The sequence below is a fragment of the Aristolochia californica genome, unplaced genomic scaffold, assembly GCF_029961685.1.
Source record: "Aristolochia californica isolate CCGP_79_NKW_82.1479 unplaced genomic scaffold, dmAriCali1.0.hap1 SCAF_9, whole genome shotgun sequence".
Classification (NCBI taxonomy): Eukaryota; Viridiplantae; Streptophyta; class Magnoliopsida; order Piperales; family Aristolochiaceae; genus Aristolochia; species Aristolochia californica.
The window spans coordinates 2,349,104-2,366,607 of record NW_027182290.1 but is presented as its reverse complement, the minus strand read 5'-3'; the positions used below and the strand labels follow the sequence as shown (position 1 = coordinate 2,366,607).

The window sequence follows — 17,504 nt, the reverse complement described above, 5'->3', positions numbered from 1 at the left end:
TTTACTGTGTTTTTTTATGATACAGCTGCCAGGATTCCAGCTACGCTCGCATTGTATCGATTAGCTGGAGATTGGAATTGTCGATATTATAAAAGTACATTTTGGAGTTGAAATTGCACTAATTACTTACCAGTATAGTATTAGCAATTAATCTTCGTTACTTTTACCAAATTATTCGCAGCGTTTCTGGTTTCAAGTTTCGTAGAGAACAAGAAAAAACCAGTAATCAGAATCCAATATGAGTCTTAAATTAACTAATGGAAGAGCCAGTTCAAGTCTTCTCTGTTTTTCCTTTCGTGTACTCTTTGAGAGAAAACGCCCAGAAGACAAAACTCAATTACATTACTGTAGAGAATTGAAATGTCCGCCCTAGAAACAGTTAAATCCTCCCAGATTAAGTAATACTGAAGCTTTATTTCTAGATATGCATTTCTTTCCGTGCGAGCAGATCCCCCTTCCTAGGCTCCTGAAAATAATGGGGTTAAATGAATTTTGAAATTTACTTAATGGAGAACCACCCTACGACTCCACTGGAGATTTAAATTTTGAAGGAAAAAAAAAAAAAAAGGCCCCTCATGGCAGCACAAGAATCAGAAAACACTTACTGAAGAAAATATTTTGGTACATCAAACCCTCATCCTACAAGAAATTTGCAGGTCAAGAACCAATAAAAGAAGATACAATTTCGTCTAGGTATTAGTCAAAGAAACAAATCTAACTTCCGAAATGAAACCCTCAAGAAAAGTTAATTGCAAAGGCTATTCACTATCCCACAGAGCAACTCCACATGGAAAGGAGGCTTCAATTCCATACCTGTACTTTTTGACTTGGGATCTAACATCCCTCCAGCTCCGAGCATCTGCATTGTTCCTCGACCATCAGTAAGTAATATGTACCAACACAATCTTATGCAGTGTACACCTCTCAAACTCTACACTTTTATCAATCTAGCTTCATATCCCCCTTCCCGTCGTTTCACAAGGGTATAGGGCATATAAGTTCCAAGAAGTTTGTCCCAGATTGAGAAAAAAGGCTGCGAGTAGTTGAACTTAGTTCCTTGAAGCTGGTGATGAATATCATGATAAGCTGTATTGTTTTGGAAAAGAATGTGGAAAATGTTGGCAGGAAGCCAAAGCCCACAGTGATCATCTACAGTCTTGATCACTGCAAAACAGAAGAAGATAACAGCCGTCCGGGCTGTCATTCCTGCCACAAGATATGATATAGCCCCACCTAAGGTGTCAAGCAAGAGGCCTTCCAAGGGATGGTTGTAAAGGGCCCCAATAGCATAAGGCACCACCAGCCTGTGGTGCTGGGAGTGGACATGGCGGTAGAGAAACTTGTTTTGGTGCATGTACCGATGCACAAAATACTGCCATGTGTCCATCACAAACATTGCAATTGCAATTTGTAGTAGTCGGATCGGGATGGATGGTTGGATGGTGATCCCAGTGGAATTCGCCTTCGAAGTTAGCTGTAATAGAAGAAATTGAGAGACTGAATATTTGATTGTTAATGCTAAGTGTAGGAAGAAATTAGAAAATTTCTAGATAATAGGAAGGTAAACAAAATCTCTCATCCTTGATTAGAAACAACTGAGAAAAAAATTCAACACTATGTTTAGTTTCCAAAATACAACAGAAGCAGACAATTATAGACATTTAGTAAAAACGAAATCTAAAAGATTTTAATTTGGTCGAGAGAACAAAACCCTAAATTTTCAGGCATGCCTCATCAAAGTAGTTGGATTACCATAAACATCCTGAAACAATAGATTTACAAAATATGTTGCACATATGAAGGAGTATATAGTGCAGATAAAATAAACAATTCATGAAGCCACCTCCAATTGAAGATGTAAAAAACACTTCAATTTGATACCAATCCAACACATTGTTCATGCCAAAGAGACTTTCTAAGGCCATGTATAAAAAATTTCCTTCTCAGAGTTTTTCAGAAAGGTTCCTCTTATCTTTCAAGCTGGTCCAGCTTCTGTATGTCAATAAGTAAGCAAACATTAAACATTAAACATCACCTTGAACCTTGACACACTAACACTGAGAAGAAAAAATAAAGTTGTTATACAATGTTAAGGTAATTTCTTACAGCCCTCCCACATTTAAAAAGGTTGGGCACATAGAAAAACATTCCATCACATCTTCTAGCAACAAGTTATAAGTCCTGCATGTAGGTTGTAGAATTTGATGAGCACCTCAGCTAGCTTCTTAACCCCCTAGAGACATTTATTGTCACATTGTTACGCAAAGCAAAAAAGGTAACTATCTAGGGTGCTAATATATACAAACAGACCTTACCACTGCAGCCTGTCAATTGACTCACTCACAAAAACGATCTAGTCCACCCCATTTTTGCCTTTTCATTTTTCATGTACATAGATCTACTTCTATATGCACTCAGACATCTAGAAGATACCTATGATCACTCACATCCAGAATACAACCATTCAATCACATATTTAGAAGACAACTTCAACTACCAGCAACTATTTTACACTAGAACAAAGCTTTCATTTACTTTTAGGTTTATAAGTAGCAGCCAAGTGCTCGTAGCTCAAATGAAATGATTTGTCTGACTTGATAAACGCAAATTTCTGTTACGAAAACATGTCATTGGATTACTTTACATCCCTCCTGGTCGCCAACGAGTTCAACTCCACCATCACCAAAATCGTGAGTCTCTCCCCTTCACTTTTTTAATTGGTAAAATAAATTTAAGTACCTAGTCTGTCTTTATACTATGATACTAAGGTCTGATGCCTGCTCTCGCTCTCACTGGTCAATTAGTAACGACGACTTGAACTGAAAATTAGTGGTTAGGAGACTACTTACTGCTGCCAGAACCCTCCTCCTTTTAACTCCGGTTCCAGACATGACAGTCTAACTCACAAGTCATGACTACTTCACTGATAGACAAATTTAATAACCATAAAGAGGAATACAACAAAGATCCATACTCACCAGAAATAGCATTTGAGCGACTGTTGCCTGAACGAGCTGTTGAAGCAATACACCTTTAACCACAGTCGAAAGTGGCACCAAGTTCTTCTCTTCTTCCTCGTTTCTCGTATGCAGCCGGTAACCATCCAGCGGCGGCAAGAGTTGGTAAAATCCAGCATATATCCAGTACACTACAATCGGGGCAAAAGTGCCCATTGATTCATCACTCAAATAGCCAGCCCAGAAAACCATTTTTATTAGAATTTTTTGAATATTAAAGTACTGAATAGACGATCAGAACAAATGAGAAGCATGAATCATGGGTTTCTATTTAGAACCCCACATAAAGGAATAGACAGCGAAGCTCTGAAATTGTACAATCTATGGCTCAAGAATGAGAAAGAAAAAAGTAGAGAAAACGAAGAGAAAGAACAAGGTGGGGAAATTTCAACAAAAAAGATATGTATAGAATTCAGACACGCGCAACACCTTCAAAGACTGGCATTCCCGACCACAGATTTAGGGTTCCAAATTCAAGAACAACAAGATAAAAAAAGGAGAAATGTCACCTTTCACCCAAAAGAAATTAAAAAGATCAGTTGCAGCTCACTGAGATATTTGGTAAGCTACAGATCTAATCCAGTGGGACGACCCTCTTCCCAAGAAACAGAACATACAGAGGAAGGTACAAGTCTCTGGTCTCTGGACCCCCGGACTCTTGATTCAGAAGGAGGGAAGAAGAAACCTCGAAGAAACTACTAAAACGCTGTAACAGACAATATTCGAACCCGCCCTAATTATGAACTTTCGCTTTGATCATTGAACGGAGTGGCGCAGGTGGGTCGAGAATCTCCGCCCTGTTCACAGAATACTATGTTCTTCTCCCTCAGTGTGGTCCGGACTCTGCAGTAGCACTACCAGTGCTGGTCAAGAAATGGAATGGTCTTGCCTGAAGGCCCGTTCAGGTTTGGGCCGACTCTTCTGTTCACCAATGATTTTTGTGTTTCTTATCTTGACCATAATGCCCCTTAAGATAAATTGTTGAAGGAAAACCGGAAGAGCAAAATACGGCGTTCCACTCGAAAACTAGGAAGTTTCGAGTCAACGGCGTTTCTCCACGTATTTGAATATTTAGCACGTGTGATTTCATCATTCTTTGCGGCATCAAAGCGCAGACAGAGATGGGCCATGAACAAATTGATGCAATAAATGAAGGTGTACAGCAGCGCATGAATTGACGATAAATGATCCAAGGAAAGCGGGAAACAAATCAATTTCTCCCGGATTTGTTGAGCTGCGAAGAAAAATAACTTCCTCGCGGCACAAATTAAAGGGTCCCTGGTAAGAGTTTGTCTCAGTTGAGCTAACTCTTCTTCGTATAAATACAACCCTGGGTCCCAAAACCTTCACACTTGAATAAATATTAGAAACCACTACATAGAATACACTGCAACACTTTTTGACTCCTTCCAGACCCCTAATCAACTAAGCAATAGCAATAGTAAATAGAAATTCACAGTTTCAGACCCTGCAATATGATTATATTGAAGACCGTACCTACATTGATTCTTCATTCTAAATCCCCCCTCAAATGACAAACAAATTTAAATCATATAGTCACTTATAATCTGTCGACAGCTTTTTTCAGATTCCCACCTAATAAGGACATGAGACCACCGCCATGGACTCTCCCTTCAGGGACCACGAAGTTCAAGTTCTGAATTCCTCCAAAACTGCCTCTGCTTCCTCCTCCCTCGCTCATAGCGGAAGAGGACTTCATTGACAGAGGAACCAGCACCTGAGGAGGGATGAGCTGCCTACTACCAATGTTTTCCGATTCCACGCATTCAGAAACACCACTCATTCCTGAAGAGTGATCAAGATCCAAACTGCTTCCCGCCGTAGAGAGAGAGACCACACCACGAAAAAGTCCAGGCCCGATCAAGCTGGTCTTGCCCAACCTCTTCTTCTCCTGAGCCATTCCACCATGGGCTGCACAAAATCCACTTTTACCCCGAGAAAATTTCTCACATGTACCTTGGCCCCAGGAGCACCTCTTCCCACCACCATGGGCCTTGCAAAAATCAGTACTTCCTTGAGCACTCTTTCCACAGTTTTCAAATTTGCACCTCTTTCCTCCTCCATGCCTAACACAAGAATCAGTGCGGCCACGTGCGCTTTTAGTACACCCTGGGATTGTACAACGTTTACCACCACCGTGGGCTACACAATAGTCAGTGCCCCCATGCACACTTTTAGGGCAAATCCCACCCCCATCATAGAGACAGCGCTTACCACCTCCATGGGCTTTACACAGAGGAGTGCTCCCTTCTGCACCCTTAGTACATCCAGCAAAGATACATCTCTTGCCCCCACCATGAGCCTTGCAAAACAGAGTACTACCCTGGGCCCCCTTAGCACAGTCAGGTTGTTGGCATCGGCGGCCACCACCATGTGAGATGCACAGACCAGCCTGTCCCTCAGCACTGCGAGTACATCCCTCCACGGTGCATCTCTTCCCACCACCATGCCTGATGCAGAGGCCCGACTTTCCCCGTGCAGCCTTGTCACAGCCTGGCTCCCCACACCTTCTGCCTCCTCCATGTGCAATGCAGAAGTCAGTTTTGCCTTCAGCGCTTTTGGTGCATCCCAGTCGGTGGCATCTGCGACCTCCACCATGGGCCTTGCAGTAAGCAGTTCGACTCTCAGCACCCTTGCTGCAGCCAGGCTTTTGGCACCTCTGCCCACCTCCATGAGCTATGCAGAGCCCTGTGGCCCCTCTTGCACCCTTGATGCATCCGTTGAATCTGCACTTTTTAGGATGGCTACCTCGGTGCTCAGAAGCAGGACAGGGTGTAGTTGGATCAGAGATCATATCAATCAAACAATCGGAGATGCCAGATGGTTCATGACTAAGCTGAGGATTATGACAAAGAGAAATTGAGCCTGGCATTTGTTGGCCACTGGTTTCCAGTCTAGGGGCCAGGAGAAGAGATGGCATGTAGCCTCCTGCTACTCTCTTGGCAGAGGTGGAACCTTCATCAACAACTGGAATGGGCACCCTACTTTCACTAAAGGAGCCCTGATTTGTATGAAAAGATGGACCAATCTCACTCTCTGCGGAAGTGTTGTTGTCGCTAGGGCACATCATATCCTCACTCCCACCCGTAAGCCCGAGTTTGAGCATAAAAGATTCATTATCAGAAGCCAACTGCCGGCTGAATATAGTAGGCTGTGATTCTTTGTTTTTAGTGGTAGCAATTGTGTAAGAATCAGCTTGGTAAGAACTCTGGGTAGGTCCCAATCCAAGAACCAACCTGCAACCATCATCAGCCACTTCTGTAGAATGGACTTCACGAGTATCTCGTGTTTGGTTGCACTGACCATGCTTACCACCATCATTTGCAAGGCAGGTCAGGCTCAAGGATGTATCACCTAGATTTTCACTTCTGCCATGGTCCAAGATGGAAGCCATTTCTGCACTTGGGCTGATGAGTTTTTCTTTTCCTGGAAATAAAAATCCTGTCAGGTTGAAATCCATTTATGTTCTTGTTGGTAAGACAGATGACAAGCAGATGGAAACTATCTAGTAGGATTTAAAACCAGGGAGGGGAATCCAACAATCCTTTAAATTGACGATCTTTTCTGCTACCTCATAGGCCGATGTGGTAACATATACACAAGTTCAGCACAGGAGGTCCACCACTAACAAATCCTGATGTGTCTAACCTATCCATGTCAACAGTATGTTGACACTAAAAAAATTTTATTGTCAAAGTCCTAGTAAGCTTCCAATATCTGATCACGTTTCTTGGGTAAAAGCCCTTGAGGAGAACAATCAGAGTGGATGCACTTGGAAGAAGTGTACAGCGCCTTTTCCCCCCTTCTAATAGAGAATCCTTAAACTGCATTAATCCTACCAAAAGAAACAAGCTTGAAATGCATTAGCTATCACAAACTAATTAACCAAAAACAACTTGGAGACTATATTTATTAAACAAATGTTATATTTTATTTTTTTAAATGGACTATGATAAATTTGATCATGCCATCTGACACACAAAATAAAGGTCAAAACTAAGAGGATGAAACTACTCTTGAGATAACCTGTCAACTAACGGTCCAGCAGAAACTGAACTAAACCGTATCCTTCTTTCAAACTACACAAGGCAATAAAAACCGAGCACGCAGAACAAGTTGGTTGTATTTAAAAACAATTCAAATGAAAACAGAAAAATACGAAGGATCAAAACCTCCAAAATCTCTCTGATAATGATTAAAAATATCATAAGGAAAAATACTTCTATACTTAGAAGATCAATTTAAAGTCACAATCCTAAAAGATACGAAATAAAAAACCAGCACACTCAAAATTATGAAAAAGATGGAAGAAAAAGGTAATATAAGTGCTAAACTTAACTCTCCACTCTAAAACCCCCGTGAGCTAACATTAAAATACCAAAAGCATAAGAGATGGAAATACTACATCCAGAAATGGTTTCAATAATTGCAAGCTAATCAGAGCGAATGAGTGGTTATGTAAATTCGCCATACGTCTCAAAACCATAAAAACTACTAAAAGCTTAGCACAACGAACATGTCAACGACTGAAGGAAACCTCTGGTCATCTAAAGAATCTAACGCTCTGCATAAAAGAAATGGACTACAATATGGAACAGTCGAGAAGTTCAGCGAAGTGCAGAGCTGCAAGATAAATCTAACAGAATCTAAAGACAAGAAGAACATAGAAATTTCATTCGAAAAAAAGAAAAAACAAATGATAAAGCAAATTGTCTCTTACTTCTGATCAAGACTTAAATGCAAATAATCTGAGCTTCTAGTCGTGAGGTAGTACCAGAAATCCAAATCGAGACCACCAGAGCCGAAATCCACTTATCCTAAAGCCAAAAAGCAGCTATTAATAACCAGAAACAAACTTCGAAGTAAACAGTCCTGCTGTTCAGACCATAATACAATAATTCACGCAAAAAAATAAATCCCACAAATCGAATGAAAATGAACAGAAACTCGTTGAGATACACGGTACCTGAAAGATCCTAATGAGATCTGCAGCAAAGCCATTGAAAAATCAACGGATCTCCATACAAGCCGATGATTTCCAGACTCGAGAGGCAGCCAGGGAAAAGAACAGGAGCGAAAACCGAAATGAAGCGAGCGAGATTGCCATTCGCCGCGAGCGAGGATGAGATAATAAATAATAGAAAAAAACAGAGGGAAAAAAATCGACGGTTAGTTGACGGAAAGTGCTGATGTGGCACACAGTGTCGCACACGTCGGCTTCGCATCGGACAAGGTGCGCCGTTAGTTGTGCCGGCTAGAGCTGGTGGAACCCACACCCCCTACGCGCGTGGAAGGCAACGCTGCTTTGTTATGTTTTTTGGACTTTGCGGAGACTTTTTATTGGTGGACGATAGGCGCCCTTTCTCAGCGGGGATTTTGGCACTTTCTCGCGGGATATTGCGCACGTCGCTGTCTTGGTGACGCCCTGCAAGGCGACAAAAAAAAGCCAGCGGAGTTTACGATGTTCTCGTCGGGAAATATCCGGCCTCAAGTGTCAGGAGTCAGGAGTCCGGTCTGAGACGTCCGAGTCGTTTCGACTCTCGGCTACAAAAATCTCAAAGGTCTCAACTCTAAGTTGATTTAGTGTTTATTTTTTAGTATAAGATTTATTATAAAAAAATTGAAAAGTAATATGAAAAGGACCTTAATACCGAATTTCTCGTGGTACAATTATTACATATTACTAGAGAAGTCCACTAATGTCTGTTTGGACCACGGAAGAGGCAGAGAATAAAGAAACACCATAATACTTACGTACACTGTTAACTACGGGCTGATTGAGTCATGGATTATGGCCCCTGGGGCACGGAAAGAAGCGAGAATAAATTCTCAACACCAGGGGTCCATTATTGAGTCCTTGACCCCTTCCTCGCTGGCTCGTAAAGCCAAAGTAGCTAATGTCAGGTGGTTGAGTGGGGAGTTAAGGAAAAGAATTGGCGTCGTCCGACGTGTTATCTTAAAGTAAAATAAGAAAGTAAAAATCTGGCGTGAAGTGGCGTGTAAAAGAGCGAGAAGTGTTTTTTTCGTCAGTTTTTTGCGCAATTTTATGTTAACTGTTTTTTGGACAAGAACCATGGACGTCACGATAGGGAAAGGTCACCAGCAATTGAACAAATTAGCCTACCGGGGGCTCATATCCGTTGGATCCACAGTAGGTCCCTTCTCAGACCGGTAATTACGAGTGAACCACCGTGCAATTTGCCTTCTTACTCTTGTATCTACACCTGGGTTAGATAGAGAAAATGAACTTCTGAGATCGACAGTCCACCTTCGGATACACTTGCTGGGCCCACTACACCCTACCAATAAGCACAAACAGCTCAAGCCAAGCCGACAGACGGCGAAGCCACCGACAACGCCTTCTCACGTTCGATGTCCCCCCTCGAACGGTTTTGCTGTTCATGCAACTCGATCACAATTCGCTACGTCCATTCCACGTGTCACAATCCTAGCTTCAATATTCCAGCTTTAATAAAAGCTTTCGAATCCGTGGCTTTTCTGCGCTTTTCGAGTCCTGCGACAGTCCGACGCCCGCGACAGCGCGTCTGGTAACGACCTCTTTTCATTTTTAGAAGGAAAAAAAGGTAAAATAACTACCATGACAAAATCATTGCCAGAAGAGAAAAAGGCCTTGACGTGTTACAATATTATTTGTCGATGTCCAATTATTGGTGCGACAGTACCAGTTTTCGGTGGTTCGTGCTCCTTTTGACAAAAAGTCAATTGCACGTGAGACGTCACTATGGAGTTGCCTTTTAAGGAAAAAAATGCTTGAAAATGCGGCGGTTGAAAACTAGCGAATCTACCGAACTTCTCCTTTCGTTTTTCGGTTTTTTTTACCATTCATTGTTCCTGAAAAGTGGTTAATCTGAAGAGTCGAAAAATCAATATTATTTACTTTTAATACTTTATATTTTATATAGTTAATAAATTAATTATTTATTCTTATTTATTTTGTGGAAAATGACTCTGGACTAATTTAAGCCTATGTGGAGATATCTAACAAATAATTTTAAAAAAATTATAACTATTATTAAGTCTCTTATATTTCTCTAACAATGTTCATTTTTATCCTCGAACGTCATATAAGTAGAAATAGATTTAAGTATTTAATGTGCTTTCTCCCCCAATTCTTCGTCTTTGTGAAATAACTCCGATTAATCATACGATTAAATGTTGTACCAACCCTTTATAGTTATTGTTGTGTAACTAGACTTATTTTTTATAACATGTATTAATTTGGATTTTTATCACCCTAAACTTTGTAATCTCTTTTGATGGATCGATAATAAGTTTAAATAAATAATAATATTTATTGGCGAATGCCCGATATATTACATGGATTCAACAAAAAAAATAAAATATATTGTACTAATATCTAATTCAAAATTGTAATTACTTTTATCAAGGAAAAGATAAAAATAAAGATTAATATAAATTTGATGAGATGGTCTTGGGATAAGTTCTTGATTGTGAACTATGAAGAGGTATGGACCTTTCATTTCCAAAAGAAGGAGATAAGGACATTCCGTGTCTTGTTCGCCTTCCTCTTCGTAGATCATGATAGCACGACGTTGATTTTTTTGGCTGCTCTCAATTGCTTCTCTCTTCCATCAACCTGCATTTTGTCACAGAGTGAGATCCTGGAGTTCGACGGGCACACGAAAGCTTAGAATTTATGCGGAAAACGGGAGCACGCTTTGCACATCTTTGTTGACATTAAAGCTTAGTTTCTTCCTCACTTGGATTTTGTTCTCTCGTGGTTTTTCACGATGGGTTGCATTTTATGGATTTGAGTTTTCAAAATCAGTTTGAAACTGAAACATTAGGAGAGTCGATTTTATCCGATTACTCGATTTTTCGTTTTGCGTTTTGATCCTCAAATCCTTGTGTTCGTTTGGAGTGACAGATTTTTCATCTTTGTTGCAACTTGTCCCTAGGTGAATATATGTTGCATGATATATTTTAAAAAAACAATATACCTTTTAATATTCAATAATCAAAATTAATAGATAAAGAGACACTAATTTATAAATATGATTATATATATACATTTTTTTTAATCTGATTGCAGCTCGTTTATTATGTTTTTAATTAAAAGCAAATAATTAAAGGCATATTTAAATATTTTTGATACTTTCAATAACGCTTGTAGATCAGTTGGAAACATGTTGTTAAATGAGTTTACCTAGACCTTAATTATTTATAATTAGATCAATAATGTGTATCAAACCCTAATTTCTAGTTTTAAGTTAATTCGTTTTAATATTTTAAATAGTTGAAAATCATAAAAGGTTATATTAAACATAAATATATAATTTGAGTTATATAACTAATACGGGTCTAGTTTTCGTGTCAAGTCCAAGCTAGACTCGACAATTAATTGAGTAAGATGTATGAATCCGAATCTAACCCATTTAAGTTAAAATCGAGTCATATTTTGCTACCTTATGTGTGTCGAATTTGAACCCTTGGCCCTATTAGGGGTTGGGCTAGACTTGAATAGGATTCCGGTTTTTATATTACTTTATTTAAATAAATAACTTTAAGACATAATTTTTTACAAAAGGTAAAATTATTAAAATTATAATGACAGAGTAATGATAGAAAATAAAATTATAATAAAATAAATTAGTTATATATTATTTATTTAGTTAACACAATCTAATTTATTAGAAAACCTTCAGCATAAAATGGAAAAATATTGAAACTTTAATGTGTTGAATAAAACTAAACATAATTTAATAATAGCAAAATTTGTACATGGTGAAATGGTAAAATTATCATATTTCATTTAATCCATTTTACCATTAGTGATTTTACATCTGCATTAGGCTTAGAATTGGGTTGGGATTGAATCCTCTTATGTCTAGCACTTATCTAGAATGGCTTTTTAAAGGACTGGACTTGAAAAAGGTGTAATATGTTCAAGTCCACTGGGTCGATCTGGACTTATTTCTTGGCGTAGTTAGGTCCGGCGTGACGCCTACTGGCTACTGGCATCAGTGGCATGTCCCATTTAAAACCTTTTTCTTCCGGTTTCTCACTTTGCATGCTCTAGTGTACTGTGGGGAGGGAGACGTTCGTTAACGCGGCAAAGCAGGACTGGAAAGAAAAGCCGCTAAAATTTCACGGAGCTAGCTGCAGAAGACAGTAATCCGCTTAAGGAGATCACGGAAGGTGTCGTGCTTTTGTCTCTCCGAATCTTCAGCTCTTTATATATTTATACATTTTTGTTTTCAGGTTGGGCATGGTTCCTCTCATTTCTCTATACTATCAGCAGTTCGATTAGTATAATGCAAAATGCTTTTACGATTTCACCATTTTCCCGTTTTGTCGCATGCGATTTTGTTTCCTTTAATGTAGTTGAGGCGAGGCAATCAAAACAGATGTGTAGTTGATAGCATTTCTGAATACTTTCAGTTAGTAGGCCCACCTATTGATTAGTTTCAGGTCTTTATGTTGGTATTTGGTTCGTCTTCTTAGAATTTATTGCAATCTACTCAAGTAGATTACTAGTGTAGGAATCGGAAATTGGTTCTGGTATTCAACCCGCTTGAATTGTCACTTTGAAAAGTACCTTCTCTTTCTGATAAATTTGATACTGGTCTTTTTCAAACATTTTCAGGAGCGGTCCGATTGACAGGAGCTGAGCCTTATCTAGAAATATCAGTGGAAGCTCCTCCACGGAGTTTACAGGATCTTTTGCTCTTGCGCAGCTTTTGCACCGTATGTGATTTGCCAACTCTACTCTCTTTCTTATATTTGTATGAATCCATTATTCCATTATAAGGTTGAAGACTAATGCATTCATCTATCCCATATAATTGCAACTTTGTTTGTTTGGAGAATGATTTAGACATATAATGGAACTTTTTATGTGACTCGGTGCTGGATATTTGTGAATAATGCAGACCAGAAAGTGCGATAGATGAAGAAAATGCAGAATCGGTGGATGAATTTATATCGGATTTTGCAACTGAGGATGAAAATGAAGCAAAAAAAGAAGAAGCTTGTGACAAGTAGCAGTGCAGTGAGATCCGTTCATAATGATGAGGATGAAATTGATGTGAAGGCTCCTGTTAACCTGTGGAAGATTAGGAGAAGGTGAGGATTAATGAGTGCTATTACTTCTGTTGACAAGATTTCTAAAAAAATGATGAAACTGTAGTATAATTGTACATCATCAGTGAGAGATCCAACTAATGTTGTACTTTTGGGAGGTGATTAGTGCTGCCAATGTGAAAAAAATCATATGGGAAAATAACCTTTTCAAAATTTCATATTGACATATTTTGCAATGAGAAACTTTTTCCCTTATGCTGTGTTTTATACTGGCTCTGCTTGCTCTGGAAGCAGAAGGAAAAACTAATTTACTTAAGTTCAGATCTTTGAGCCTTATCTTCAATAGCTGTTGTTATTCTGTTGTTCTTATCCATTTTTAAAAAATCTTGCTGTTCTCTATACCTTTACCACTTCCTAATAAACATTTTTGGTGGGTGGATAAAAAATTAATCTCAAAGTTTCTGTTTGTATGTCAATACTCTTGATTACGCTGTGATGGGTTTTGGAACATTTGATGGTCTTTTAAATAGGTGATATTTTTCAATTCAACACTTATTTTGGTGTTGGAATTTTTATGTAGGATTTACCTCAAGAAGCTGGACCAACCTCGGGATGTAACATGTCAGATACTTCAGAGCCCACAAAGCAGTTGGAACAACCATTGGAAAGGAGTAATTGTCTCTCTTTGTTTCCTGCCAAATGAATATCATAATTCAAAACATTATTTACACTTTCTGTATTATTTTGTTATTAGTTTTTTAATTTTGTACCCATTACACGATTGACACTTGAACTCAAGGCCTCATATGATTGCATGGTAGTGCAAGAGATAAAGCACACAGAGATAGATATGCATGTTAGAAAAAAATCTCAGAAGAGATGAGAGATGCGGAATACCTGCCAGACTACGGTGCAGATTATTTAAATGATTGACAAAAGTGTATGCATGAGGAATTATAAGCTGATTTATGTAGAAAGTGCTTGTAGCTTTTGAAGTTTTATTGGAAGATGGCTTTGTCCTTGAAAAATATTGTTCGCACTTCACCATCTATGTTGCTTCTGAAAGGGTACATGTGTTCAGACCCTATTTCAATTAGTGATCAAAGATATGTCATAATATCAGTTTCTAAATCATTTCAGGATTCCTGGATGCAATTGGGTTCCATCATAGGAATATTGATTATTACACTGCAGAAAGTCCTTGTGAATATTAAAGTTAAATGAGATGGTGGCTTTATCCAAGAAAAAAGTGGATTGCATCCACAAGGGATTCACCATGTAGATTGCTTCCAAGATGGTTCACAGGTTCAGCACCCTTTCCAATTAGCCATCACCAAGATGTCATTACGTCACTTTTTGTGAATCATTTACTGAATATTCTGGATGCGACTCAGTTCCATCAAAGCAATTTTGAAACCAGTAAATTTCTGGTGACATGTTCTTTGAAGAAAAAAGATTTCTTAGAGCACTCGAAGAATTAGAGAATTCTCTGATTTTTTCACTTAACTTGCATTTACAAGTAATACTCCACCAAAGATGAGAATGGAGTAGAGTTTTTCTGGCTTGGTCGTGTTTGAGCTGAGGAAATTCTGAAAGTTGACTTAGGATATGCTTAGAATTTTAAGTGGGTTACCAACAAGCAATCAACTGTTGTACTCCACTGTCCCACTTAAGGCAAGTCTCATTCAATTGGTGATGCTACGGTTTTCTTGTAATTTCGTCTCAAGGATATAAAGAATGAGGGTTATGTCATGGTTAATGCCATTGAAAACACTGAACAGAAACCTTTTATATGTTCCGAAGGCTAAACTTGCAAAGATGAGGAGGGAGCTCCTTTGACTAGTTCATAAAAGCTGCTGTAGGTGGTGGCAGTCAGGAGTTTAGTGTTAGTAAGGGAGACATGTTGATCCAATTACTTTCCCTTTTTTGGAGTCAGCCCAATTGGCTGACTGGAACTTCCTCAAAGGTGTTTCCAACTCTTTTTACCGATTAGCTATTGCATCCTGGTTTATTTGGATTTTTTTTAATTTTCATTTCTTATTACACGTCATTTCATATGATCTACTGCATTAACTTGCATCCCAAGAGTGATCACGTACATGAGTGCAAAAATTTCAGTTATATTAATCACTGCATTCCAATGTGCTGGTGTATAGATATTGATGATGTTACGAATGCTTCTTGCTTCTTTCTTTTGCTATTTTCTTTTCTTCAGAAAATAGTTATTCTCCACAATTTTTTCTGTAGACGTTCTATTCACTCTCTACTAAGTTTGTCATCAAATTTTCTACTGATCTCGTTGTGACTTCAGTAGTTTCTAATGTTGCCAGGGACCTTGAGAAGCTACAGGCGTATCTGAATGAAGCCATGAGAGGGCTCTTAAACACTTCTGCAACAGAATCCATATAGACATGCTTGAGGATTTTAAACAGTGAGTGACTTGTCCTTGATTGTTGTGCATGTACCGTTACAGTATTCATTTTGAAAAGTGAATCTCAGTGGCCAACTCCATTGTGTTTAAATGTCTCGGTGGCATGGGTTCAAATGTGAAACATAATCCACAAAGAGTGGGGTTTTTGTTCTTTTTACTCTGCACCAATTGGCTTACGTTAAAATGAACTTAGATACTTTGATTGAATTTTCATTTCCTCATTGGATTTCTTTCTTCCAAAAATCATTCTTCAGTTTGAAAGTCTTCTTTTTCTTTATACTTTCAGCTATTCCTTTTCTTCTTGCACTCGATCCACACCAAATGTAGTTTTTTACTCTTTTCAGAAAAAAAGTGTACAAGTACTTGAAAAAAAACAAATAGGTGGGCCTAAGATGTTGCAAATCAGGTTTGTTTGGTGCTTGATCTGGACTTACTGAGTAAAAATGATAACTAGTTAAGATTTTTTTCTTCCACAGGGCCATGAACTTGAGGATCATGAATCCATGATATGTTGCAGACAAAGAAGTGAGTTGAAAATTCCTGTCAGTATTCTCATTTGCATGAGAATTTTGGGTTCGTGCACGACTCCTGCTTTGTAGAAAACTCTAAAAATGATCGTGATTAAAAGATAAGGCGCCGCATGAAGCATTTGTTAAAAATAATCTTGACATGTTTTGATTGAACTCTGTAGGTAGACCCATTGGCTTGCGTGTATGAATCCTGTTGAGCCGATAGAAATTAATTTCTTGTTAAAAAATTCTCATTGGAAAAAAATACTCTTTGGCTGGTTTTTTATGCTTTTTTTTGTTCAACTTTTTCCTACTTAGTAAGAGGAATTTATTTTTCTCACTCTTTTAATATTTTGTTGGACAAGAATTGAGGTGAAATTTTTCATCCACTAAAATCAGCTAAAAAACTAGAAAGTTTGATCAAAAGAATTTTTTTTCTCTATACTAAGTTTGTTTCTTATGGTTTTCCATTGATATACACCCTTCAATGGGTTTTTAAACACTTCATTCAACTGAGCTGTTTACACTGAGAAATCTGTTAAGATAAATTGTCTAACAGATTGGATTCAGATTTAGACTTTATTCAGTTAAGATAGATTGGATTCCAAACATAGTCTTAATGTAATCGTAATATTTTAATTTACCATTATTGACATACCATAAATATATTTAAAACTAGAAATGGAAGCCCTTTAGACAAGGTGGTTCCTGTTTAGGTCTGTCAATAACAGATTTGGATTAGTGGGATTGGGCTAAGATTTGTTGCCGAGCATAGTTTCAAGTGCGTGCACCAAGTATCATTGGTCAATGGCTGTCTAGAACCAAACTAATTAAGTAAAGTGGTTGGGCAAGGGTGGAAAGGAGGGGTTTTTTATTTTTCTATGTTGACTCATAACTCCGTCCAGTCGTTTTGGATTTGGAAAGTCTTGAATTGGGAGGTTTGGTTCGCCCCGAGTTCTGAGTTCTATAACTGGACTCACGAGTTCCAAGCAATTGGACTAAAGTTTTTATACCGTAAAACCCTGAAAAAATTTCAACGCAGACTGAGCTTATATGGTCAATGAAGACCGAACAGTGTGGGCTAAAAGAGGTAAATGATCTATTCAAACCTATGAAAGTCTCTTTCACGTTGCACTGTGTAACATCAAATGTGAACGACAATCCACATTAGAAGGGTTAAGTTTGCTTCATGTTCAGGTTTTTGGGTTGAGGTTCGGGTCTGGCCCGATCCATGCCCACCTTAGCAGCCATGCCTTGGACTCGGATGACCCCACTTAGGTTTTTTTTTACCGTGTTTTTATCTGATCCGACTAAATCGGACTAACCTGTCCCGACTACCTCGAAATCCGAATACTATATCCGGATCTCGTTCCGGATCCAATCGTCTTATAACAGAAAATGTAAAGCGATATCAGGCCTCGGATCCTTCCGCAGAGCTGGCCCCATATGTCATGCGGAGAT

The 17,504-nt window shown here is 38.6% G+C and overlaps 2 protein-coding genes and 1 long non-coding RNA gene across 8 annotated transcripts; 1 reads left to right on the top strand and 2 right to left on the bottom strand.

Annotated features, from left to right (window-relative positions):
- Positions 1–389: 389 nt before the first annotated feature.
- On the bottom strand, positions 390–3,843 carry LOC137940983 (very-long-chain aldehyde decarbonylase GL1-9-like). 3 transcript variants are annotated; one of them, XR_011110344.1, is made up of 4 exons: positions 2,979–3,843; positions 814–1,474; positions 606–639; positions 451–466 (listed from the first exon to the last, which is right to left on the bottom strand). XR_011110344.1 is itself a non-coding variant. In XM_068786148.1 (2 exons), the coding sequence occupies exons 1-2, from the start codon at positions 3,207–3,209 to the stop codon at positions 932–934; spliced, it is 774 nt and encodes a 257-aa protein (XP_068642249.1). In that variant the 5' UTR covers positions 3,210–3,843; the 3' UTR covers positions 577–931. The 3 variants fall into 3 exon arrangements, 1 of the variants encoding a protein (XP_068642249.1); XR_011110345.1 differs by lacking the exon at positions 606–639 and having other exon boundaries at positions 390–466; XM_068786148.1 differs by lacking the exon at positions 451–466 and having other exon boundaries at positions 577–1,474.
- A 490-nt stretch (positions 3,844–4,333) lies between these two features.
- LOC137940958 (uncharacterized) lies at positions 4,334–8,119 on the bottom strand. 4 transcript variants are annotated; one of them, XM_068786089.1, is made up of 4 exons: positions 8,005–8,119; positions 7,759–7,855; positions 6,610–6,873; positions 4,334–6,464 (listed from the first exon to the last, which is right to left on the bottom strand). In XM_068786089.1, exon 4 carries the CDS (start codon positions 6,430–6,432, stop codon positions 4,579–4,581), a length of 1,854 nt encoding a protein of 617 aa, XP_068642190.1. In that variant the 5' UTR covers positions 6,433–6,464; positions 6,610–6,873; positions 7,759–7,855; positions 8,005–8,119; the 3' UTR covers positions 4,334–4,578. The 4 variants fall into 4 exon arrangements, with proteins under 4 accessions (XP_068642190.1, XP_068642191.1, XP_068642188.1 ...); XM_068786090.1 differs by lacking the exon at positions 6,610–6,873; XM_068786087.1 differs by having other exon boundaries at positions 4,335–6,873.
- A 4,598-nt stretch (positions 8,120–12,717) lies between these two features.
- LOC137940088 (uncharacterized) lies at positions 12,718–13,769 on the top strand. Its single transcript, XR_011110311.1, has 3 exons — positions 12,718–12,767; positions 12,953–13,145; positions 13,684–13,769. It is a non-coding gene; the product is annotated as an uncharacterized lncRNA (long non-coding RNA).
- The last annotated feature ends 3,735 nt before the right edge of the window (positions 13,770–17,504 follow it).